Source organism: Rhea americana, unplaced genomic scaffold (assembly GCF_003343005.1).
Source record: "Rhea americana isolate MKP2758 unplaced genomic scaffold, rheAme1 scaffold_66, whole genome shotgun sequence".
Taxonomy (NCBI): domain Eukaryota; kingdom Metazoa; phylum Chordata; class Aves; order Rheiformes; family Rheidae; genus Rhea; species Rhea americana.
The window spans coordinates 2,720,805-2,747,101 of record NW_028186823.1 but is presented as its reverse complement, the minus strand read 5'-3'; the positions used below and the strand labels follow the sequence as shown (position 1 = coordinate 2,747,101).

The following is a 26,297-nucleotide window of genomic DNA, read 5'->3' as shown; positions in this document are numbered from 1 at the left end:
TCCTAAAACAAACTCGGTTGCATTAGCATTCTGTCTGCCTCATGAAGTATACCATGAATATACATGAAACTTACGAAAATTTCAGGRTATGTCTTTGCATGAAAGCATCCCTGCACCACAGCACAGTGCTGTCATGATACCAAACAATACAGGTAGATTGAAAGTTGACCGAAGAAATGCTTGGGGGAGGCATTTACTGCTGCTTATGGGCAGAATGTGCACTTCAAGAAAGGTAGCTCAAAGGAATGAAATAGTGACAGCTAAAGCCACCTGCGGCCACCCCAGAGGTGAACTCTGATCTTAGTCTTTGGCTGGCTGTCTCTACCTGCTCCCTCTCAGCCCTTTCTGAAACAGCTTTTTGATAGGCTTTGGCGGAGCTTTTGCAGAGATAGAGTGTCATTTCAAAAGCACTTATGTCTGTCAGATAACTTACTGCCTGAACCTATTCTGTCAAAGCAGCAGCAAATACTTCTCTGCCTCCCCTCGCCCCTTCCTCAAGACCTGCTGTAATTTTCTGACACAAGCAGGTACTATAGGAACAGTTCCTATAATGGCACATGGCAATTCAGATGAACTGGGCCAAAATCTATCTTATCTCATGAATATATAGTTAAGTCTGTTATTATCCAAATRGACATATAATTACTATCAAGAAACAAGTGCAAACCTGAAAAAAAATATCCGAAGATTCCTTATCATTTTCAAATTTCATTTTTGATGCAAAGGTAAGTTTAAAACATCATAACAAAAAAGAGAAAGCACTCTCCTTCTAGTTCTCCTTCCTCCCTTTGTTTCCCAGCTCTCAATTGCTTTAGAGCACAGATGCTGGGAGGAAAAATGAAAGAGAAAAAAAGGGCTTTACTTGCCCACGATATGGACATCTCCACAGTCTGCCTCAACATGCTTCCTCCTCTACACACAATGGCAAAAATAGACCTCTTCCCTACAAAAAATCTTCAGCAAAAGCAGAACTGGCATATGGAAGGAAGATGGAGCACTTGCCAAGGGGCACATGTCCATCTGTTAGAGCAAACTGGCAGGGAGCCAGCCAACTCCAGGACCTTTCTCCCTTGCCCAGAAAGAAATCTTTAGAGTATCTAGCTTTAGACCAGCTCAAAACATTGCTTGTTTTCCATAACATTTAAAGAGCACTGGACCTTTCAAGAAGGTGGAAAGGCAAGCTTCTACTCAATGGTGCTATCAAGCTCAGGATCTCGAGACAAGTGCAATCATTTCTAGTTCTACTTTCCTTTCTGCCAAGTCTGAAGAACACACAGTGCAGAGAAGTCAGACAAACCCTCTCTACTTTTCCCTCAGAATTTCATCGGGTAAGCCAAACTTCCCAGACAAAAAAAAGCCACATACCTAGCCTGGCTGACAACCTCCTATCCTTTAGCACAGACAAAATAGGAAGCTGTTTAAGCCAGCAGGCAACTTAAATTCTACTCAAGCCAGAATTGTGGAAAGCTAGCTAGCTACTGTTTTTCAGAGGATTAACAGTTTGGGGCATCTGGGAGGAGCATCTACACGAGGATGCAATGCAAATATATCTGGCAGTTGGCCTCCAAATCATCTTCCTTTTTTATGAAGAGRAAAAAAGATTTCACAACTCTTAATTGTGCCTGCTAAGCTTTGAGCTTGCTTTGCAATTAAGCCACAGTGGAAATTGAAAATAGACTGTGCTCAGGGACGTGCAAAGCCTTAAGTGTATAAATAGGGACCATAACAGGAGAACAAGAACACAAACTTGTAGAATTTTGACTCATACTGGAGGCAAGATCCTGTAAGTGACTGTGAACATGACAAGAAGCAGCTTACCAAGCAGGGAAAGCAGGATTAGTCATAAAATAAAGAAACGTTATCTAAGAAAGTTTTAAATTTGAGCAAATACATTTACTATGTTCTAGTTAGCCTGACACCAAAAACCTAAAGGCAAGTTACTTTTTGGCACCAAAAAAAAAAAAAAAAAAAAATCTAAAGGCAAGTTTAAGACTTGCAAAAAAGATTTTTTTCAAGCAGAGCCAGACGTTGCAGATGAAAATGACTCAGCTCCAAGTGTGTCAGCTGAACAGGACCGCAACAAAGCATAAGTATATTTCTCACACAGAAGCTGCACTTACTCTAACCAAAGTCTTTAGCCAAACTGAAACACAGCTCAAGTTTTTATGTTTTCATTTGTGTTTATTCAGCTATTTACAGATTAGAATTGAGAATCTGTATAACATCTACTGTGGGAAAACATTAAGTTGCCACTCAGAAGTGATCATTTCTCAAAAAAACCTGTAAATTTTGCAAGTTACAGCTTATGCTAAAAAAAGCAATAAAATAAATTCATTTCAAAAAGCAGAGATAGAAGCTGGCATTAATACCCAAGCCACAGATTACACTGTGAAAATGACAACGTCACGTCAGGAGATGAAAAACAAACAAAAAAGAAAACCCCACTGTCCAAAAATGTATATGAAGGTACCCACATAACAAGTTAAAAGCTGTATTTGAGAAGAATCAACTCAGACCCATAAATCAGCAAAGTCCTTAAGAATAAAAGCACTGATAGTCACAGCCAAGTGAATGACCTATTACAGTTTTGTAAATAATTTTATTTCATACACATATGTGCATGTTAATAACACCGTACAGTCTGAAAACTCTAAATCCAATCTCCTTACCATAATGCATGTCACGTGCTCACTTTTAACACTTCTCAGCCCGCAAAATGTATTCTTATCTCATCATCTGGAAACCTCTTAATTGAAAGTTGTAAGAGCCCAATATAAAACCTAAATCACCTTTGTAGTCGAAAAAGTTACTGAAAATAGAGCTGACATTTAAGAACTACCTTGCAAGAAACTGGACTGCTGGGATCAAGAAATAAAGAACAGTACAGATCAGCTTTCTATAACTAATTTTCTTACCAATTCTTATAAAACTTCTCAGAAAACAAGCGATAAAGTAGCTCCTCCTTACCACATATGAAAATTGTTCTTCTCACTTGATTCATATTATGTAATATAGGCAGTGCATTCACATGTGTTTTAAAGCCTATCTTTGAATGTCTGAATGAAATTATTCATTACCCTCAGCAAAATGTAATGGGCTAATTTCCACTCAGCTGACAGAGACAGCAATTTTAGCAATGTCTTACTGATATTTTACTGAAAGCTCTGTGTTAAACAGTGAAACACTGGAAGCCATCAACAAAATTTCTACTCTGCAACTGTGCTCCTATGGTTCAAAACCAAAGTGGCTAGCATGATATACCTAGAGAAAGAAAAAATCTCTAAATGAAACTTATGATTAAAAACATAATCCTTAAGGACTATAGTGAACATCTTTTCAAAGGGAAGAGTCTTTCTGAGTTTTATCATTTGCTTGACGTAACGATGAAGCACTCAAAACATACTGCACATTCGTGATCAGCAGAATGAAATCAGTTTAGTTGAGTCACTGTTGATAAAGCACTGGAACTCCTGTAGCATCTTCAGGCCGGCTTTTGTTTCAGATTTGTGAAGAGGGTAGTATAAACAAGCAAATAACCCAAAACACTAAGTGTGTCTGTAATATACATATCTATACGGCCAAAGGGACTGCAAAAGCAAATTTTTGCATATTATTCCTTGATTCCAAGTAGGAGAGAAACGCTTCCCAAATGTTAAGGGACTGCTAATTGATTTCAACTACTCTATTATTATTGTAACACTACTCTCACTCAAAAAATTGTAATGCAGTGCTTGTTTACAGAGTCCTTCCAGTCTTTGACAAAGGTTTACTACTCTAAAAATACTATAAGGTCTAAGTATTTCACATCATTCATTTCAATAGTTTCTTTGTGGTCACAACATTTATCATAAGACGTTGCGTACATTCAAAATCACATTTCCCTGTTTAGCCCATTGCCCAGCTGTGGGGGACCTCTTTCAATCCAAGAAACACCAAGAGGTAAAGGGAATGTGCATATATCACCTTATAAAAGACTGTTTGTAAGGCTTACAAATATTGCTAAAGAAGCAAGAAGAAAAGGCAGAAGTGGCAGCATATGGGTAGCGCTTACTTTCTCAAAAATTTCTGGCCGAGTTACTCAACTGTTGTAGCTATTGTGGACAAAAAGGTGCATGTACCTAGTTGTAGTTGATAAGCAGCCACCAAGCTTAAGACTGAGAAGTATTAATTGATTTTAAGAGTCCATTTTGTGGTATGACTGCCATCTTATGGCTTCATCTTGAAATTGGCCAATATTTTTCCCCTTATTTTGCATAAGTTTAGTATGCAAGTAAAATGACATTTTAGCATAGAAGCACAGACATGGCTGCTGAGTGAAATAGCTAATAATATTAAATAGAACAAAAAGGGACAGATCCCCACAGGCACACAGTCAACTCTCACGTGGTCAAAACTAACAAAGACAGCACCTCAGTGACTATGCAAACTAAAGATGTAAACATTTTCTTTTCTACATAATCTAWAATTTCATTTGGTGGTTTTTAATGCAATTCTATTACCATCGARTCTGTAGATCACAGTGACACAGGTGCAGGCATTTATACTCATCTGTTTTCTGAGTACTATCTGTGGGTCTGTATGCTAAAGTTTACAGGGATGCTAGCAACAGCTTTCTCAAGTAAACATCTTTTTGGATTTCTAATCTTAAAAGAAGGTAAAAAATGAGAGTAGAAAATAAGAATAGAAAGATGGATGCTCCATACCTTTTGCCAGGTAATTCAGAAAACAGTCTTAAGAAATCCTTTTCTTTACAGATCACCCTTTGGAAAAAAAATTGTCTTTCCAGAACAAAACTCCTCATTTGTAGTGTACAAGAAGTCAACACGAAGGTTAAGCTAAAATGTAAGTATCCTTAAAAATCCCAGGTACTTTAAGAAGTAAGTTAAGAAGTTAGAAGTTTAACTTAAGAAGTTAAAACAGGGCTTTTAAGTAAAAATAAAACAAGCTTTATACAAAAGTTTTGAGAAGTTGTGCAAATTTTCTTTTCAGACAACATTTTTGACTATTTGCTGCCTTCCAAGATTCCCCAAAGCTACTTTCATTCAAAAACATCAGAGACCTTGTTTTTCTTCTTGAAAAAAGCCTCAGTGAAAGCTGTGTGTTCTTGTGAGTTTTCTACTGACATCATCTTCCCCAAACACTAAACTAAAGGAAATGCTACTGGAGGAAGAGGAAGTCACTCAGCACTACAATTATCACAGGATCAAGAAACAGAAATGTGTGTGTTTAGGTGATTTACCACTGTTTCTGGCCAATCAGATCTAGATTCAAGAATGTAGTTTATCACTTCATGGCATAAATCAAAGAAAGATTTAAACAAGGCAGACTGTGCACAGCATCACTGTGAAGCTAAAAAAAATGCATCAAGAGATTTAGTGAAAGATCTGCATCTTGAGACTAAATTCACTTTCAATGTCAAAAGTGCATACATTTTTCCGTCTAGATTAGAAATGAGGTTTCTTACTAAATAAACCATCCATTACTGTCTCTGAAATTTAAGCATTAAACACTCTGATATGACCTTGTTCAAATATGACAGCAAATAAATATAAATTCTTCAGATACAAACTGTTTTCTTAACCTCTTTTTGTCATGACCCCAGTTACTCAAAGTTCTATTTACAACTAAAAAGATTTTAGAAGTTAGAACTAACTGTGACTAAGAGAAGAGGTAATGATCCATAGGTGAAAAGGGGAGGGGGGAATACGACTTGTGAATCTGTTAAAATGACCATCCTCATTCCACTTTTTTTTCCCCCCTTTAAGCCTRTCCTTCTAGCCTTTTTTCTATGTTAGTCTATAAACTCACCACTGTTTTTATAACCTATACAAAATTTTATCACCCCCYCATATCAGAGTATCAAAGTTAATTTTATTTCAGTATTTAACCATACCATCTTTAATTTACACTGTCATAGGACAAGAAGAAATTCAGTAAACTGCCCGCTGAATCTCACAGTGTAATTCATAATCAGCACAAAATGTGGAATTGGTATCTTAATTACATATAGCATAGGAGTTAGCATAAGCATCTTGGAATTCCTGTTAATTAGTGCCCAGTATTTGGACAGCAGCATTAGCATTAACTGGTAATTCCTTGAACAAGCCCCAAATACAATCAGTTAGAACGAAGGTGTTTCAGGGGAAAGATTAGGAAAGGTGATGGAAAGAACTGGCTGAGGTATAAGCTACAGCACCTGCAGTGAACAGAAAGCCAATTACTCAGATCCTAGTCCCATTATACCATCAGTGGAAGCAGAAGTTTGTAACAGACAGTAACTGAAGCAATGCATTGCCAGAACAGACGAGGAGCATGTCTGCAGAACTGTTTCAGTGATACTGTCAAGATTCATCACAAGCAATACCACAAGAGATAAAAYTGATAGAGATTTTTTCCTCTAAAATTCAATCCATTAGAATACAGTAAGAAGGAAAAAAAATACAGCCTGAGATTTAGTTTTTCTTTCAAAAATGAAACAACAACATTTCTGCAAAATTTTAAAGGAATGAGGCAAAACCATCACAACTTTAGTGAGACTAGAATAACATTTTCATTGACCTAGTACAGGTTTATTTATTTCAGAAGTCTATAAATACATATATATCTTGTAAATACATCTTTACTAATGCTGTCTTGCAATTCAGCATAATATTCGGAGGTTTATGGTAGATTATACATTGAGTTATTTCTACTTTTTCCAATTAGGATGGTTTACCTTTCTTTTTCTGAAAACTCTGTGAATTCAACACTGTTGTATTCCTGTTTTACAGGCTGCTGTAGAATGCCTGTACCTATAATAGGAGCATTGTTTTTGATAGAAGAAAAATAAGCCTGTTAAGAAAAGTGATTTGACCTGCCCTCTCAAACAGCTTATTTTCCTCTCAGCTGACTACACAGAGCTCCAGGAGGTATGCAAGCTAGTCCGACTACACTCATGAATTAAGATTCTCAGTCCGTTATGTATCTAGGCTGCATAATGAGTGTGCACACAGGGACACGAGACATTGGATGGAGACAGACAGACAACCTACCTTCACCTGTTTTCTCACAAAAATCATTGTCACATTACAAAGTTTTTAATATTTCCTTCTTCCTATCTGACTAACCACAAAGAAAGAATTGTTTCAAAGACAAAATCCCTCAGAACTTTTCACCTCATGATGGTGAGAAGTCAGGCTAATAATAAACAAAGCATACAAGCACTGGATGGATCAATCCACACATCTGTGCATAGACTGGATTTCTTTACAAAGATACTTAGAAGGCAAAGCATAGACTACTCACCTTCAATATACAGGGGCTCAACGACATCATGATTTATCAGTTCGAAGTTCTCATGACCAATCCAGTGCTCCACATTTCTTTTCCTGCCCGTAAAGAAGTTGTCCACAACTGTAACCTCATGGCCATCCATCATTAGTTTGTCAGTAAGATGAGAACCCACAAACCCTGCTCCTCCAGTTATCTGCATTAGGACAGTTGGTATAAATTTTTTTTCTTTTTACAGAAACACCAGACAAAGTCCACAAACATGAAGACAGAAGAACAGTAGCTTTCAGATCTTTGCTTACCCCAGGGGAAACAACTCCATTTCCATGTTTGCATTTCTTACCCATTTTTAGAGGATTTAAAATTTCAAGAGAGATGTTTGACATGTTTCATCACTGTCAGCCTAGAGCTTCAACTAATTATTCACATCAACAAGTTTTTTAAAATTACATTATTTCCTTTTTTCCTTCAAATTGGATTGTGCCTGTTTATGTCACAGCAAAGCACAAAAAGACTCAAAAAGGATTCTCTTCCATTCCTATTTCTCAGAAAGATGACGACAAAATGTCAGGTTATTTTTGTATAAGCTCTATAATATCAAGGATATAAAATCCAGCCTTTCTCTGGTTTTAATGGAAAGTATCTTTAGTGTTTTAAGTAAACACTATGAATTCTTTCATTCTCCATGGAAGGAAGGAAGGAATGGTATTCTTAAACAAAAGCAAGTATTTGAAGAACTCCCATTTTAAATATTTGCTAAAGCCAAAACTATTTCTTCTCTGTTTTACTGTATCCATAACCCACATCCTAAATTTCAGCCTCTGACACCATTAGCTCCAACACCCAATATCTGCCTGTTTTAAAACTTTATGTTTTATTATACAGAAGTAGAAATCAAATATTTAAAGATTCATACTCTTGTTCCATAGTAGATGCAAGAGAACAGAGTAAATTCTTTGTTTTTTCCCTTTCTGCAGCTCAGTTTTAAGAATGAAAAAAAAAGAAGTATCACTGAACTCAGCACTGGAACAGTCAACACAGCAGTGGAACTGCAAGTTGTGTGACATCCTAAAAGACACATCTYCGCAGTTAATTAGCTGTTTTCAAGAATACACAAAGAAATGTGTATTCAGAAAATGAATGAGCTTGTTAAAGCCCGGTGCGGTACCAGCTATTATGTGACTGCATTATCAAATCCACATTTTGAAAAACTGATTCAGCTATTATCTCCGTTCTTCATTTTCAATCAGAAACAAACAAACAGATTTGGTGAATTTGTCAAAAAAGAATCTAACAAATGGATTGTATGCCATGATGACAAAATGCTGTGTGTAGAATGATGCAGATGGCTGAAATCCTTTCACTTCGGACTTGTCAAAGCCTATCCTGCCCACTCCCTCAACCCACTACTGAAAAAAAAAATGAAGATTAACACATTAGGAAATCTATTAAAGTGGTAATCTGAAAAGGAAAAGTAGATAGCTACATCTACTTTCTTCTGAAATAAAAAAGAAATCCATGTCATACTTCCCCTTCTTGTTCTGCGTGTTAGTAAATTAAAAAAAAAAATACTTGGGCTATTTAGCATTCTTTTGGATTTGTCAGTTCTTCATTGTAGCAGATTCAATATATGATTTACTTCCTTGACAAACCTGAAGAGGAAATAGCACTTACGGGAAGTGCTCTTTAAAAGGAAGTAATAGTCTTAGTGCTCCTACTGTCCTGCTATAGGCAGGAGGGAAGAACAGCAAAGTACCTGACAGAATGCTGAGAATGGGCAAGGAGAAGGGCACTAACTGAAGGAGGATAGTCCTTTGCCAGGTACAACCACTTACAAAAGGGAAAAAATAATCTGCATGGAAAATTGATTGCCAGAAGTTCATCCCAACTCCGAAGAGAACTGTAGCCTTGTTAACCTTTCTCAAGGTCTTTTTTGTGGTGACCAAGACAGAAGTTACCAGTAGATAACTTCGATTTATTCCTTCAACTGAGGGCCAATAAAATTCCCTGCTTCTATTTCTATTTCCAGAGAAGACAAACTGCATGTACCCAATAGGTCTTTGGCATAATAAAACATGTTGAAAGTGTCTTGATCCTCAATCCTCCAATTTTTTGGAGAAAAAGAACAAAAAACCCCACCCCAAAAAGCAACTCCCCAGCAGTGCTTGAAGCATTTGTCTATGTTCTATTTAAGAAAAAGCACAAACCAATTTTGTTTGGGAAAAAAGTTTCCAATTGCTTTACTGATATTTTAATGATAAAAATCTATGTTGGCTTTATTAATGCCTCACTTTCACAGGTATTAGAAAAAGAACTACTTGGAAAAGGAGCTGAATTTCCCGTGGAAAAGCAAACAATTGCGTAATTTTTAAAAAAAATCATTACTCAAAGCTTCATTAAAAAGGGAAAGATGATTATCACTGAAACTTTCTATATAACCTTCCTGTAATCACTCATAAAGGCAAGGTTAACACACTTTATTTCTAAATACAACTTTCTGTAAATCACAATGACGTATTAATCTCCAAAATCATACACAATACACAAACCATTTCCATATCAGAATTGGAAAGCTGCACTTGGAGCTTCGACAGATGCACTTGGAGCTTAGACAGATATTCTTTTAAAAGCCCTCATTAATACAAAACATTTAATTATGTAACAGAGTCAAAGCGCTTGGTAACTTCAGCAACTACTGAAAGTCATAAACATTACTGAATAATTTCCTCTATCTGAGGCATTTGAGAATTTTTGTATCTGCCAGACTTGTTCATTTCTACAATTTGACTGCAGATAGGAGACATCTAGTGTCCTATACAGAAATTATATTAATTTTTCATTTTATGCTTTCATCGGTTTAGTGTATTCAAGTCAGGGAAAACACACAACAGACCAATCCTATGTCAAAACTATTATCCATAATTACAACATAACCTTGCATAAAAAAAAAAAAAAAAAGTTGCCTAGTCACTTCAGAGAAGTGAGCAATCATGCTCCATAGCATGGAATTCAACAGACTTGAGCTCTTTCGGATGAATGTGCCAGAGAATCTAGTCTTAGCTGAAATACCTCCCCTCCTGGTAAACATCTGCAAATAAAGGAGCTATAAGCAAAGGTAATGATTAGAACTGCTGTCTGCTCAGGTCATTGATGTGGGCACCTTCAGGTTGTAATAAACCAAAAAACTGCACTCAGAGAAAAATAGAAATTAGAACAGATTCCAGGAAAACACATACCATCAGCAAAAAAAACCCAAAGGAAATCATCTGCAAAAGTTCACTTGCCTTGCTGATTCCTATGTTTACTCCTGACATATTTCCAAGTGTCATGCAAGCCCTCCAAATGCTATCTTCTACTACTCAAAAGAACATTTTTCCCCACATAATGATGACTGTGATGATATAACAGTCTGCAACTGCCCACTTGGGCTGGAAACTTTTGAAGACCAATCTGAGTTCACACTGAACTGGTTACCAAGAAATGATAATACAACTCACACATCCTTTTGGCCAACTTTCACTTTGGTAACTTCACCTCTCTGAATTATGCAGATGTCAAAGTTGTTCATCCCCAGGCCAGCAGGAAACATTCCAACTGCTTGCAACTAAAGCTGAAACAATATATTTTGCTGGTATAGCTAGGAATATCCAAAATCTTTAAGTGGAGAGTTTTAGTATTAAGAGCTCCATAACTCATGGACAGCTTGCACTGATGTTTTTCTTGTAAATAACTTCTAATTTTTAAATAGAAATCATGACATTAAGGTAATATTATTACATTTGCATGTGTGAGCACACTATTTAGAAATTTTCAGCTAAGCCTGTCTATGCTTTTTCTTAAAAAAAAAAAAACAAAAAAACCCCAAACTTTTCTGCATACCTTCCAATTTCAACAAGGGAGGAAGCAGTGTAGCAGTGTACAAGTTTGTATCCTTCACACCATCATAAAAATGATGATAGAATAACACTGCAAAACTAGTGAAATTTGATAACTTATTTTTTATATAGCACTGAAGACAAATCTGCTTGTATTTGCAATTCACTTGGCCTGTGGAAATATAAAAGGGAAATTGTATGCTATCTGCAACTTTACAGTGTTTTTCTTCTAAATTGTGAAGTGTCAAGTCAAAAGACAACACCAGACAAGTTAAAGCTACAGGCACTTTAGCAGGGATTTGCCCTAGCCTTCACTGTCTACTGAAGAGGTAGAAATTTAAACTATACGTTTACACATCTTAAGAGGTAGAGGAAAGTGAAGCCACTTGAAAGCCTGGGGACAATACTGTCCCCAAGATAGAGAGAACAAGTACAATCTGAGCACTCAGCTAACTTGAAAAGTGTTTGCAGATGCAAATTAAAAGCTGTCATAGCATCACAGCTAAGTCTAAGAACGCTCTAGACCAGTCCTTCTGACCTAACCTGCCGTATTCTCCCACCCTAAAACGTCCACGGTGCTTGAAAATCCCACAGAAGCAGCACAGAAGATGACAGATGCAGGAAAACTCCCTCAGTCTGACTTACAGCTCCGCCTTAACATTGCTGCAGGGYAGCTGCTTTTTCAGCCTCATGATTAGATTTTGTCCAGATCAGTCATACAAGCTCTGCACTTTCAAGATGTGCCTAAAGAACTTCCCAGTCTCAGCAAGTTTAGCTCAGCAGGAAGCACAGACACACACCTTCGGCAATACAATTTAAGGATATTACAAGCAAAACAGTAGCTCAATCAGCGAGTCACACCTCCAATCCAGAGCCCAAATCCATTCCTATATGCTGTATTTTCAGCACATCAACACAGCATAAAATAAGAGGATCACCTCTCCTGAGCCAGGGTAGCCCATACAAGGTCCATGGTAGTTTACTTTATTCCTGTCCATGCCTTTATTTAATTCTCTATCCCCAATTGCACTCCACACAGTTCTTTACTTCCCAAGCACAAGCCCTGATTAAATATCAACTTACCAATATTCTTTTGCGATCCTTTTCTGATAAAAACTTCACTGGTGGATATTTCTGGGTGAAACTACAGAATATTCCAAAACAAAGAAGAAAAAAACACATTAAGTTTCAACTTTGCTTTTTCTTAAGAATGCTTTTTCTTTCATATATCTGTCTTTGAAATGTCAAAAACTACTCCAATTCTGAATGTTCTTTTAAGGACAGGTTTACTTCATTTTTTTTTTCAAAGAAGAATCTGGGTCAGTGTAAGAAACTGTTTATGCTTAGTCAAAGCACCTCCCTCGATAATAACAAAAAGTTTTAAAAAATTTTGCCTAATAGATTTTCTAGTAAAAATCACTGGGCTTCTGTCTTTTGAGACAGAAGTAATGTTGTTAGGTATGGTAYCACAAGAGAAAAAAACTTAAGCAATAGAAGAATTTTTAAAAAAGCTTTAAAGATCAAACAACTTTCTTAGAAGAGCTGGAARAGCAAATAAAATGGGTTAACTTATACCACTGATTTCAAACAAATCTCCTTGAAGTTTCACCAGTGTAAAGTTTAAAACCAGAAAGTTGAAGAAACTATTTTTAAGCTAGTTCAACCATCTTACCAGAGAGTTTGTTCAGTATGAGAGCTAACCATAACTTGCTTCTCAGAAGTGACTAGACTATCATTGTTTTGATGGTCTTCAAACTACTTTCACCTTAATTTTTTGCATCTTCTTGTTTATGAGAGCTTAGTCAGAAACAAAAAATCCTAAAATGAAGTGACAAATGAAACTTAGCTGCTCTCTTAAGTCAAATTAATGCTCAGGAGCTTCAATGCTTTTATGCACATAAATTATATCACTTTTTCTCCCTCCCCCCACCACACCTGCTGTATATGGCAATAATCACCTCCAGAGGGAGGGAGGACAGCATGATTTTTTTTTTTTTTTTTTTGTAAACAGCATTTTAGAGTTGACAGTATTTCCATCTCAGGTGATTGTTAATAGCAACAGATTTTAAAACACCTTGAAATTTTAAGTTTATGAAGAGTAAAAGAATTAATGCCAAATGACTAAATGCAAGATAAAATTCAATCTCCTCTGTTTTTAATGTCATACTTATATGGGCACATTAATCCAGCATGAAGTCCAACCACTGCCAAAAGGACTCCRAACCATTCCTGCCCCTTTCTTACACTTAGGTTAACTTAGAGGGAATGGGCAGGATTCTAAAACTGATCCAGCTGAACGCTCAGCTGTTGGCAACAATCTAACTTAATCTTGGCTTAATACTCGCTTTGATCCAACTTCCAACTTTAGCTCGAGTTAAATAAGGAATTCTTTTCTTTCCTCCTTCTTGAAAGCATGGGTATGGCTTGCTTTCAGATTTTATCAGCTTATGAGGTTAAAAAAAAAAAGCCATTAGAGAAGTTTCTTTTTTTTTTTTTAAAAGGAGGATCACTCACACTATTGTGAGTATTTACTGTCATTTTACACAGTTATAAAATTTAAAATTCACTACCACCAAACATCTTGCACATGATCAGACTACCAAAGGTAAACAACTACACTGTTTAGGAAAAAACAACAACAATATGTAATGCCCACTCTTTTGAGAAATTATAATTCCATATTTTACTTCTGTATGAGCTAATGTATTTCTTTCATTACTAGGGACTTGCTACAGACATTTGAAATAACTCATTAATATATGGTGCACTACTCAAAACAAGAAGAGCATTTAGGTATCTCCTGAGAAGAGTTTAAATTAACAGATCCAACCTAAAAACTTAATGCTCATTTGAAAAAAAATGCAGTAACAATAATGATAATAAAAAAGCCAATCAGGATACCCTAACACAAAGGTTCCCTGTAACTGGCAGAAAGAAGTATTTGAACTACTGGGCTATCAGTAAAGATTAAGTAAGTTAACTGAACAGAGACAAGGCATCAACAATTTCACCTGAACACAAAGTCATTAACTCTACAGTTTCTCCATTATAATTGACATGTAACCAATAGAGGTGATACAACATTGTTTAATGTTACCAATAAATTGCATAGTTCAATCCATGAAGTCCATGCTTGCATCAAGAGATAAGCAAACGTATCAGTATTTTTCCTAAAATAAACTGCGTGTGTCAGGTCAGTGACTCTTCCAGGTCAACTGTAAAAAATCAAAACGGACTCGAACAGAAAAAAGAGTATAGGGAGAGTTGGAAAGGCAACTGCTCACTGATAAATTGGCAAGACAAAATTCAAAACTGTGAGAGTTGAGCTTTCCTCTGGCTGATAGGAATGAGATTCTGCCCCCTTAAGAGGAACAGCACATTAACTACCAATATGCCATATGTAACCACACACACCTATAGGCACTGCTTGGATAAGGCAAGATTCAGCCCTTTGCAAAACAGCACTCTCCACTAGCTGTTTGTCTGGCACATCAACAGTGTTATCTATGAACGAGCATCACTGTCAAAAGTAGCCACGTCCTTGTCATAAGTTGCCRATTCCCACTCCTATTCCAGCCCCTTCTTCGTGATAGAAAACATCGGTCCAAGTGAAAACTGAAACTGGAGAACTGATATAGCTGCAAGGCAGTCAGGCTGGGGTGGGAAGGACCWGTTTATGAAGGAAGACTGAAATGCCTTAACTTCTTCATCAATATACTATCAGCTACACAAATGGGTCTGCTGGTATAAACGTGAGAAAAGGATGTTGCAGGGCAGATGCAAGCAGAGGAATCAGTATCCCCTTTCGCCTCGCCTTTTTTTTTTTTTTTAAACAACTATGCCAACTTAAAGTGCTCAAGGAACTATGGCGCAGAAGCTCTCCATATTTAAGATTTGTGTTTAACTTAGGATTTGCTGTTCACTCAAAAGCTTGTCTGCTTTTCTCAGTCATATAATCTAGTTTAATTCAAGATCATCACCTTCCCTTACAAACTTTGAGAGTCTGTTACTTGTACTCATGCAGAGCACATGTATAGACTAAGATTCACAATCATATCACTCTGCATTAGCTGAACCATGGTAACAGACCACAAACACGGGGAATACAATACTTTACTTTCAGTCTCTTGAGGCTGAAACCAATACATTTTAGTACACACCTATGCTGGACTTATTACACGATGGTAATCTGTGCACCAACAGGACTTAACCCAGCTAATTCCTCCACAGTATTTGAACTTCACAAAAATCAAGTGATCCCCGTTACTTCAACGGGACTATTCAGTCTGAATGTTTTAGACATGCATTAATGTATCTTGGCATTCAAGGCCCCAGTTTTCAAAGGTATCGAGGGCATATGCAAAACATGCAAACATCTCAATCCCAAAGCTACAAGACTGTCTGCTACAAAACAGAAACTGCTTTTTGACCAGTTTCCAAACTTAGTAGATGACTTACCTTTTCTCTAGATCTTTGATTTTCTCCCTTAGAGGTGCAACAGCCTAAAATAAAGGAATAATATTTAATCTTTGAAGAGCAAGATTTGCATCACAGAATATCCATAAAAGTTACTTTAGAGCAAGAATTGTGCAAATACTTTTTTGTCATACTTTTCATCTGAACAGCTTCACTGAAGACACTCAAGCTTACACCTTCAATGTTCTAGGTCAAAAAAAAATCCTTTAACTTTTTTTAAAAAAAAAAAAAAAAATAGATCAGCTATTTTACCAAAAGCAAATCAGCTACAGTGTGAATTCCCTTAGCTTACCAGGGAAGAAAAAGCACCTCCAAAGCTAATGCAGTTGCTCAAAACGCAAATAAGAACACCTAAGGACATAATTTCTATCTATCAAAATGCAGGCATGAATGACTTGCCCAAGGTGGTTCAAGACAGCCTATACAGCGAGCTACAGCAAAACAGACAATCAGTAAAACCTCAGCTACTTAAATGGACACCCTACATACATACTTCAGTGGATACACAGAAAGAGGCATTAGTTCCAGTGCAACAGCTATAATTCTCTCAAAACATGGTATGAGAATTTAAAGAAACATTTTTAAAAAACTAAAACATACCCTCAAATTATGTTATAAAACACATTTTGGCTTTTAGAAATTATTATTAAAAGATTTCCTAGACAATAGTTCACCTACCAATATTTCTATTTGCATTTTTGTAGCTTTGGAAGAGAGAACCAGTGAAGTTGGCATCAATTTCAAGTTCTTTATCACAGGACCCAAAATTCTAGCACCAGAAACAAGTTCCCAAGCTCTTGTTAAGTTCACCAAAAGTCAGTCATACATAAGTTTAAAATTATCAGCAGGTATCACCTGRGATGTTACTAACTAGCAACCACCATTCATCTCTTTTGTACAAATACTACTGGTAAGAGCTAGACAATTCAGAACTTCATGAACTGAAATAAGCTGCATATTTATGTTAAGAGAAAATATAGTATTGTTATTTATGTTCATTAAAGATCTATCTCTGTGGACCAGCAAGTAGTCCTTCAAACAGTCCTATTGGTTCTGATTGTTCAATATACTGCACAACTAAAGCTTTAGAAGGAAGGACTTGAATCACTTGGGGCAGTGATATTGAGGCTCTATATCCTATTATTGTAGTTTCTTTCTTTCTCACTCATTTGTACTGAAGCATACTTGAGGCTTAGCACACTTGAATGTGTCTGCTGCACTTGGGTCATCGCTATATCTCATTCTGCTTTTTATTACCAAGCAAGGAAATAGCCAGGGATCTTGAGACCCAGTAATGAGATTTGTTTTCTGTTTTTCTGGTCACAGAATCAGTAAGGTTGGAAGGGACCTCTGGAGATCATCTAGTCCAACCTCCCAAAGATTTCCTGGTGCTGGTTCCACTGGGGCTTGAACTCAGGACCTTCAGCATGTAAAGCAGAAATGATAACCACTACACTATCTCTCTACCCCAAGATCCAAAAAAGCTTGACCTCTCAAGAGATCTTAGAGTAACTCTCAGTTATCCATCGAATTTGAAGCATTTCACCACTCTTAAACAAGCAGAATTTTCAGAATGCCTATTGCAGTTATTTACCAGAATTAAAAGGAACATAAAGACAAGAACTAAGAATACAGTCTTCCCATTGCTGTCAGTGGGTTTCTGACTGTGCTCAGAGAAATGGTTGCTATACAAACCTGTTAGAATACAAACTCCAGGTAGGCTAGACACATCTCAGAATGAATATGGTCACATATACACACACAAGGAATGAAGACCTGATCTCAAAGACAGATCTTAAATTCTTCCTTTCCTTGTTGTTAGACTGGAATTCTGTAAGCACCTGGAGAAAGTCCCATTTGCAGAACACTTGTAACATTTCATAAGAAACAGAGGTTGAAATAGAAATAGGAACTGGTATAGAAATTCAGAACCACCAGTGTGTTCAATATCCATGTCTACTTTAGAAATTGCGAGCACTTGTGCAWTGGTGGTGCAAACCAGCCCCAATCTACAAACACAGCTAATATATTAGTTCAAGAGTTAATAAAAAGGAAAACGTGTTTGGGGAGTTTAAAATTTCTACTGAAGCTGATGCCTACTTAACATTTTGGAAAGATAACAGAGGAAATAATTTGTATGAAGAATTGTAAGAATTCCTACATTCAGTAACAAAGGTCAACTCTCAGGAGGACTATGACTACTACAAAGTCTGCAGCAAGAGAGTACCTCTAGAGTTACAGCTTCTAAGAAAGGTTTAGAGGAAAAAACATAGAAGGAGGAGAGTCACTGATCGATATCAGAAACATCACTATAGTGAAAAACAGTATTGACATGAATCTAATGCTTTGTATAGTTTTAGTAAAATGAACAGTAATGAAAAGGGTTAAATAATCTATTTCAATATGAAATGGAGATTTCAAAACAACAGACTGCAACAACCGGCAAACTAACCTCCTCTATTTTACTTTCCACCTTCTGATCCCCAATGTCTTGAAGAGACCTGTTAGAGAGAAAAGAAAAAAAAATAGCAAGAATAAATCAAAGTGGATGACCAGTCTCCACCGAAATCAATGACACAATCGTCACAGTTTGGCAGACACTGAACCAAGCTCACAGGAGAAAGTAGGAACACTCAAGACAGCATTCATTTTACAGAGAAAACTCACTTAAGTGTAGAAAAGTGTTTAATTACCACACCAAGAACAGGGTTAGCAGCCACATTTTTCAGTGTAACTTTACCATGAAAGTGTTTAAGATATCTTTTTGAGGGTCTGTTTCTATTGTATGCTACAAGTACGCTAATAAGATATTTTTCCTTATTGCCAAATTGTAATTTCAATCTAAAAGAGAGAAGTACAAATCTGTTTAGCTTTGATTTTGAACTTTTATAAAAACAAGAACAAAAAATATTGAAGCTTTTCTTAAGTGACCATCTGAAGGGCAATAGTGACTTCTCACATGAATACTTCTCCTATGAAGTGAAGCCAAGCCTATACTCTGAAGAATGAAGGATGTCAAGGTGACCTATGAAAAAAGTCTTGCACAAATCTGCTCGGTCTTATTTAGCACGCAATTGTGTAAAATATCTTAAGCAATTAGCATTTTCCATCCTCTGAGTAAACTTCTACAAATGTAGAGTATGCATTTTTTGATTTTAACTAYTGCATCTATGGGATTTTCCTCAAGTTTCCATAATTCTTTTTGTTTTTTCCTCCAATTATACCCCCCTCAGAAAGGAGAATTCTTTATCAAGCCTTATAGTAGTAAGTTTCTGCATACTAGAGGATTCATAGGTATTCAGCTCTGTCAAATAAAACAGAGCTCCTTTACTTGGGACCAGAAGTCATTACACCTAAAGAAACAGAAGGCCCTTTGTTAAATAGATATATGTATATACATATACCACCACACTTAGAAGTTACAGCAATGATTCCCTTCATATCCCTCTGTGAAACTCTCTTACTAAAGTTAATCCAGTCTACATTACTGAGGCAAAAAGCTCCTTGAGGAGATTCRTTTTGTCTCATCAGTAAGGAGTGCAGTGAACTCCTACGCTGAGCCACACAGGCCCAGACAACCTTTTCATAACCAACTGTCATTTATTATAACAGTAGCAAATAAAAACAAAATCCAGTTAACACAGTATGAATTTATTATGAGGAAACTGTATTACATAATTTTTGTAAATTCTTCACATTTCCCCCCAAAATTGAAAGCTTCAAAAAGCTTTCAGGAAATTATCTGTGGAATACATATTCCTTAATCATATAGCAAGGAGGAAAGGCTACTTAGAAAACCCTTMAAATTATTAAAAGGTGTTCTCAGAAATGGTTCCTACTATTATTTATTCATAAATCCTAGAGTTTAAGCACTAGCACTAGACAGTTTAGATTTTAATAACCTTTTGATCCTAACAGAAAGAAACAAAACACACACTCCACAGCCTCTTAACATACTCCTCAAATAACGAGGCAGATGTAACTAATGCTAAAATCTCTGAGTAAGGAGAGCTTATCAGAGAACCAACATATTGGAGCCCATCACCACCTGCCCCACTCAGACCACTCTCTGAGGTTCTTGCCCTTCCTTTGGAAATGCTCAGCTGCTCATGTAACAGCTGCTGGACTGCCATAGTTTGCTGGTCACTATACCATGGTAATCCAAATGATATCTCCATCTGTAAACTGCAGCAGTTCAACAGCTGTTTTGTTAACAGCTGATCACTCTTTGCAGCAAGCGTGGGAAACTGAGAGGAATGAAGTAGACAGCTAAGGGTAGGAACAGATTCCAAGATAAACTGTCCTGGGTGAATCAGAATGCCCAGAAAATTCACTGATTTTCTCGCTTTGCTTCAGTTTTCCCCTACTCTGTGCAACTAAGCATGGCAGCAGAACAACTAAATTCTTTTCTAGCAAAACAACATGCTGGAATAGTTTGTCCTCTATGGGCAAAGACTTTGTTGTAGGGAACAGACTCTCTCTATATTCTCCTCACCTTCTATTTTAATCACTTCTTCCCTGAATTTTCCAAGACGATGAACAGTTCTGCGAGCAGCAACACTGTTAAAACCTTTACAAGTTGCTTGTATGTCAGGCCTTCCTATTTCTAAGGGCAAAAATTCTGGGGGAGCATACTGCAAGATTTTTTAATTTTCAGCAGTTAAATCACTGGATTCTTTCCCAGCTAACTATGGAAACAAAAAACCTTGTAAGCACACCACAGGTTTCTAGGCATAGAAGTGTAATTATGGTAAGGAGTGGAGAACCCGCTGCTCTTGAATGTTAAGCCTATATTGTCACTGAGAAATGGTCAGGTCTGTCCATGTGCCAACAACAGTATCAGCTGCTGTCCTGTTTTTTCCCTTCTTGGTATACGATGACACATAGTGATGAGAAAGGTAACAGTTAACTGTATTTCAGCTCAAGATTTTCAATACCAAAAATAATATACAATACCTCATATTGACAAAGTTTCCCCATACAGCTGTGAAATAAGAAGAAAGAGAACATTTTAGTGTCATATAATAATACAGAAAGTCATTTTTTCTATTATCATCAGAAGGAATATAAAATAGTATCAATTTTGTTCATCACAAATTATCTAAAAAAATTGCATGCATTATGTACATATAAACCAAGTAATCAGAACACAGTTTAAAAGTATGGGAGGACCTCCCATGAAATTGCATGATACTATCAAAAAAGGAAGAAAATAGAATCATTCAGTTAAAATGGACTTAATTCCAGGTGTAACTTGGAATGGTTATCTGAGCAAACAAGTCAGTGGATACATTTACCTGATCATTATTCCCACACTATATTGCATAACACAAAACATAAGAATTCTCAATCATAATTTGTCACAGCACACAGATTAACCAAAATAGAGTTCTTGACTTTTTTTTTTCTGATATCCCTAATAAACAAGTTGTGTAGACTTGAACGACAAGAACTGGAGACTGCAGAAGGACGAGCATAAAATGACTGGCCACTACTTGCTGCAACTGAACAAATGCAAAGAGGTGACACAACAGTCCTGCATTAAAAGTTTCAAGCTCTCTCACTTAATATTGTGATGCAGACTCAAAAAGGATCTAAGCAGTACAACCAAATGCCTCATTAAACAAACAAAGCTCATTTATTTTTGTACAGAAAATAGTTTTTAGGAAGATAAAGTGGTTTATAACAGCACAGCAAACAAGTATCAGCTGTTTCTGAAAAGACTTATCTGCTGAATCTACTCTTTATCAAAAAAAACTTTTGAAGCTATTCAGGATTTAAAAGATTACACTAAGACTATCAGAACACTACTTTTGCTTTTAACTAGGAGATGGAATGTAGTCTAAAGCAAATGGATGAGAAGGCTCAAAGTCATAAGGCAGGCTATGCTAGAGAGCTGACAATTTCCAATCTTCRGAATGAGTAAGTTTAATACAGAATGTTTATGTAAAGGACTCTTCAACAATAAACAATACAGAAAGAAAATGCACCCACAATATTTCCAGATCATTCTATAACTGCTCTTAAAGAAAAAAGGCTCAACCTAAGCATATAAATTCCACCAGGTCTTAAGGAAGAGTAGCAGTCTGTACGCAGTTATCATATTAACATACATACAGAACAAAGCTTCTGAAGTGATCTCAGTTTTCATAAGCACTTTTCAGCCCTCATGCAGCAGATATTTAAGCAGTTCAAAAAATTAATATCTCACTTTACCTAGATTCAGGTACTGTGTACGTATTTTTAGGATTATTATTTATTGATATCAAGTATATGATGAGTTATCAGTGAAACAAGAAAGCAAAAAACAGCAACAGTCACAAGCACGTTCTTGGCAACAGAATAAACAAAGCAAGAGAAATGTGGGGGACGCAGGTGAGAATGCAATAATGYAGTTACTGTTCTATCCATTTGGGGATGGAAAAGTAACTAAACTGCTTTTAACTACAAATACTGCTGAATAATTCAAAGAGTAACTTGAATTCATGACAGAATATCAAACAAACTGCAGGAGGGCACCAGATCAATGATGGTATCAGAAAACCTCTGTTGTCTTTCAGGGATACAAAGGGAAGTTTTATATCAAGAACAGCTGATCAATAAAATCTAAATTAATATAAGACACTGGATTTTACATTTATTAGAACCCCTGAAGGTAATTCTCAGTGGGGGAAAAGGGGCAGTGTTGAGCGCTAGGTTAAAGGAATTTACTGATTGACTAGGATTTTATAATTTTTATATTTATGAAAAGGTTAACAAAAAAAAATCCTGCTTTTTATAGCGATTTACAACCTTTTAAGTGACAACCATGGGTACAGAATTACCAGGTTATACATTAGTCAGACATACTGATAACAGGTTATTTTCCTGTGCTATAGAAACCTGCACAAAAAGGTACCATATTGCTTATGCAGTGACAGGAAACATCTGGTCATAGCTGGTGAAGCAGGAATTGACAAAACAGGAGTGTCACCAGCTGCACCAGGCTGTGCCCACTGTGTTACAGCAAAGACAGTGCAACTACATTGCATACAAGAAACTGGCTTCCTAAAGAAAAAACATTATTTATGTATTCAGCATCCCCAGCAAGGAAGGGGAACTCAGAAAACCACCTGTATGCTTCCAAAAACACTAAAATATGCTTGGTATCACAGTTCCATAGCTAAATATATCTAAGTAAAAGACCTTCTATTAAATTTCTTGAAAGCTTGAGTATTTTTGTAACCCTGCAAAAAAGAATGAAACTGCAAAATGAACTACATACAGGAAATTCCACATGGAGGGATCTGAAGAACTGTGAAGTATTTTACACATGGAGAGAGGTGCTGCAAAAGCTTCCTTGAACATAAGGCCCTCAGCAAAGAAGTCCAAACGCATGTTTCTAAGGAAGTTCTCTTTGGCTTGGGTGCATTCATATATAGTTTATATAAAGGTTGAGGGGATCAGAGGTACGGTTTTGCACTACAGTGCACACYGCAATTGTTACATAAAGGTCACAGCAAGGTAGGTCTGACATTCAGACAAGGAAGTTTTTCTGAATGAAGGAAATATGATAATATTAAAATATTTGAGCCCAAATCCACAAGCAGAATGATGCAGGATTATAAGCCTAAATCCATGTCAAAAATCTTCAAAGGCATCATAAAACTCTTTAATGCATACCAAATTCAATCACCAAAAGCAACAGGAATATGGATGGTCAAAAATACCTCCTCACTAGCAACATCATGAATCCRGTGCGATACACAAACACAGCTTTCCAAAGCCTCAAACTCCTGATGGACTCTATTTGAGCAAGCCTTAACATAACTGAGCACCCCACAAAATTTAAAAACTGGTCTTTAAATAAAGAAAAATCCCCACACAATACCTTTTAACCCAGAAGGTATTCATCAAGAACAAGAATCGTATACCAATTCCCAAGCCTTAGAGACACCTCCACAACCACACATATGCAAACTACATACTCCCTGGAGTACTTCCTACCCATCCAATTAGTGGGCATTCGTAAACAAAGTCTCCCTGCCATCTACTGAAACTCTGTGAGAGTGAAGAAAAGAAGAAATGATTAATTGGACCAGACAGGGAGAAGCATGACATTGTAACCAAACATCCACCTACAAGAGAGAGGAAATAAAAGTTCTTCTTATTCTCTGAAAGGACTATTTGTAAACTTCATCCAATGACCGATTAAGGTAATACATATTAAGTTGCCATTAGAGAAGAGATCAGAACATCTGGATTGTTCTGAAACACACAAAAGCCTAGTTTAATGGCCTGTAGGAGGAAGATGTAGTCCTTTGCTTTGGTTCTATCTGATCTGGAATTTTTCTCTCTTTTCCTTCTGCTTCACTTCCATAAAACAATGACAATCACGTTTTTGGTAGGAATTCTGCAAGACTTAATTACGAGTATTGTGAAGGTTAAAATACACCAGAGGCATTAATCACTCTCACAGATACTACACTTTAAAATGACAGTTTCCAAAGAAGAAGAATGACATTACTTGGAGGAAGTGATAACTATACTTTTAGAAAAGAAGATATTTGCTTCTTAAAGCCTTAATCACAGTTTTGTTATTAAAGAGGTATTTAAATTTTTACAGCTAAACATTAGTGCCTCATGGCTTTCAGCAAACTCCAATTCCTCTTCCTTCCTCTCCTGCCCCTGAGAAATAAAACTATAACCATTAGGCAAGCACAATCTTATAGTAAAATTGTTGCAGATTTCCCCAAGGCTTCTTGAAACTGCCCTCAACAAGAGGGCCACATTTGAGTAAAGACTGGTTTTCTTTCTATTGAATAAACTTGCATTGCTGATAATTTCAGTTCTTGTTTAATCTTCTAAGAGAAAACCACTTCTGAAATTAAGATGGACACAGAACAGTATAACGATCAGTCTACATTCAACAAAATGCCATGGAATATTCCAATATCCAAGTATTCTTTGGATATTCCATTAAGGCAGGGGCTGGCCTGAATTAAAAACAAAATATATTAGTCTCACACATAAGAAGGAAAAATAGAAATCCCACACAATTTGTTAAAGAGCATCCACTGTTAGATGGACATTTCCTTATCCATCATAGTCAGAGTTTTGGTTCCGACCTGTTACACTTCATGGCAAGAAAAAGTTATTCTTTTAGATCTCGAGAATATAGAAACAGAATATATGTTTCCTTTGAGTCTGTCGTCTGCCATAATACTTACTGTGCAGATTTTTACAGAACATAGATTACTACACTACTCAAGAACGTGACAAGTCTTAACACATCCACAGCAGCCTGGAGAATCGAAAACAATGCTATCAGCATCTGACAGTTGGGGGAGAGGGGAACAAAAACCCCAGAATTTCAAAATAAATCTGTTACCCCAGGATGATCCCTCTTCTCTAGATTTCGTCAAACAACATTAAAATCAAGTCATGGTCTATCACAAGGCACATATGGTAATAACCACTTAATCTCACATCTTCACTGAAAATACTGTTTTCAGTATCACATGCTTTTTAAAACAGATGTGATGCCTGTGGAGATCCAATTGTGCTACATGTAACAACAGAAGCAAACTCTTTCAAAACCATTTTCTTTCCCAATGGCTGTGTTGTGTGCCTTTTCAAGATATTTAACTTTGAAACTTCTTTACAAAATTTTGCTCAAATAATTTCAGCTGAAAATGCAGGATTTTTTTTTTCTCTGTATTGCTCTCCTTATATTTTCCAGACCTCCAAACAGGAGAGTACAAGATGATATTGACTAGAAAGGGATTTCACCATCAGTGGCAAAAACAAGCAGAAACAAATGAAATTCAAGAGCAGAACCTTAGTATCTGAATACTCAGAGTGAATCACTATAGTCAAATCTCTTATTTCAGAGAGATGCAAAGACATTCAAAGAGATTTTTTTCTTAAATCAGACTATCATAGTTACTCAGCAGCATCAGTCTCTTGATAAAAATAAGCTTTTCCTTTTCCGAGAAAAACTTGGCAGAATGGAAAAGCATGCAAGAGGAGCTCATAAAATGTTGATTACTATTACAGATGCATAAAACAAGCATTTAATTCTTTTGCATATCTCAATTAGATACATAACAAAAAAAGTGATTAAATGGTCAGTGCATTTGGAACTGTATTTTATAGTCTGCATTCCAGAACAACAACACCTCAACTGCATCCTAACTGTAATCTCAGGGCTTTTTAATTTGCTTTAGGAAAGTATTATATTGATGAGAGTATATTGCAATATTATTGGATACAACAACATACAATTATTAATAGTAACTTTGTATAATGGAAAAGCCTCTTCCTAGGTGAAATTTAGGAATTTTGTACTCCTTTTGTATTCCTACATTTCTATTTCCTAAAAAGGTGTTAAAGGCTCTGTTCAACATGCTTTTTGATTTGAAAAGATGCTGCCCAAAATTGTAGTAGTATTTTTATGAAATGCACTGAAGTAGAAATCATGACACTGAATTCCTTGGCAAAAGCATGGTAGATTTAGAGGTCAAGTGTTAAATAAGACTGAAATATGATTAAATAAACGCAATCATGGCATATCTAGTAAAGATACATGCACATATATCTAGTATGATTCAAATGCTTGGAAGGCTGTTTTAAATATTTATTTAAACATCAGTAACATTATCTAAGCCAGACATCACCAAGTGAAAAGAAAAAAAA

General features: G+C 36.3%; 1 protein-coding gene across 3 annotated transcripts in view; it reads right to left on the bottom strand.

Moving 5' to 3' along the window:
* Positions 1 to 20,608, bottom strand: part of UXS1 (UDP-glucuronate decarboxylase 1) — a 47,295-nt gene extending 26,687 nt beyond the window's left edge. For 2 of the 3 annotated variants that reach the window (XM_085320864.1, XM_085320865.1), the window contains exons 1-5: positions 20,577 to 20,608; positions 18,073 to 18,121; positions 15,603 to 15,646; positions 12,228 to 12,288; positions 7,285 to 7,465 (exon numbers count right to left, since the gene is read on the bottom strand). In XM_085320864.1, the coding sequence (XP_085176990.1) occupies positions 7,285 to 7,465; positions 12,228 to 12,288; positions 15,603 to 15,646; positions 18,073 to 18,121; positions 20,577 to 20,581 (340 nt within the window). In that variant the 5' untranslated portion in view covers positions 20,582 to 20,608. Of the gene's footprint in view, positions 1 to 7,284; positions 7,466 to 12,227; positions 12,289 to 15,602; positions 15,647 to 18,072; positions 18,122 to 20,576 lie in introns of those variants that run through there. The other variant, XM_085320867.1, reaches the window with a different exon arrangement.
* Between the last annotated feature and the right edge of the window lie 5,689 nt (positions 20,609 to 26,297).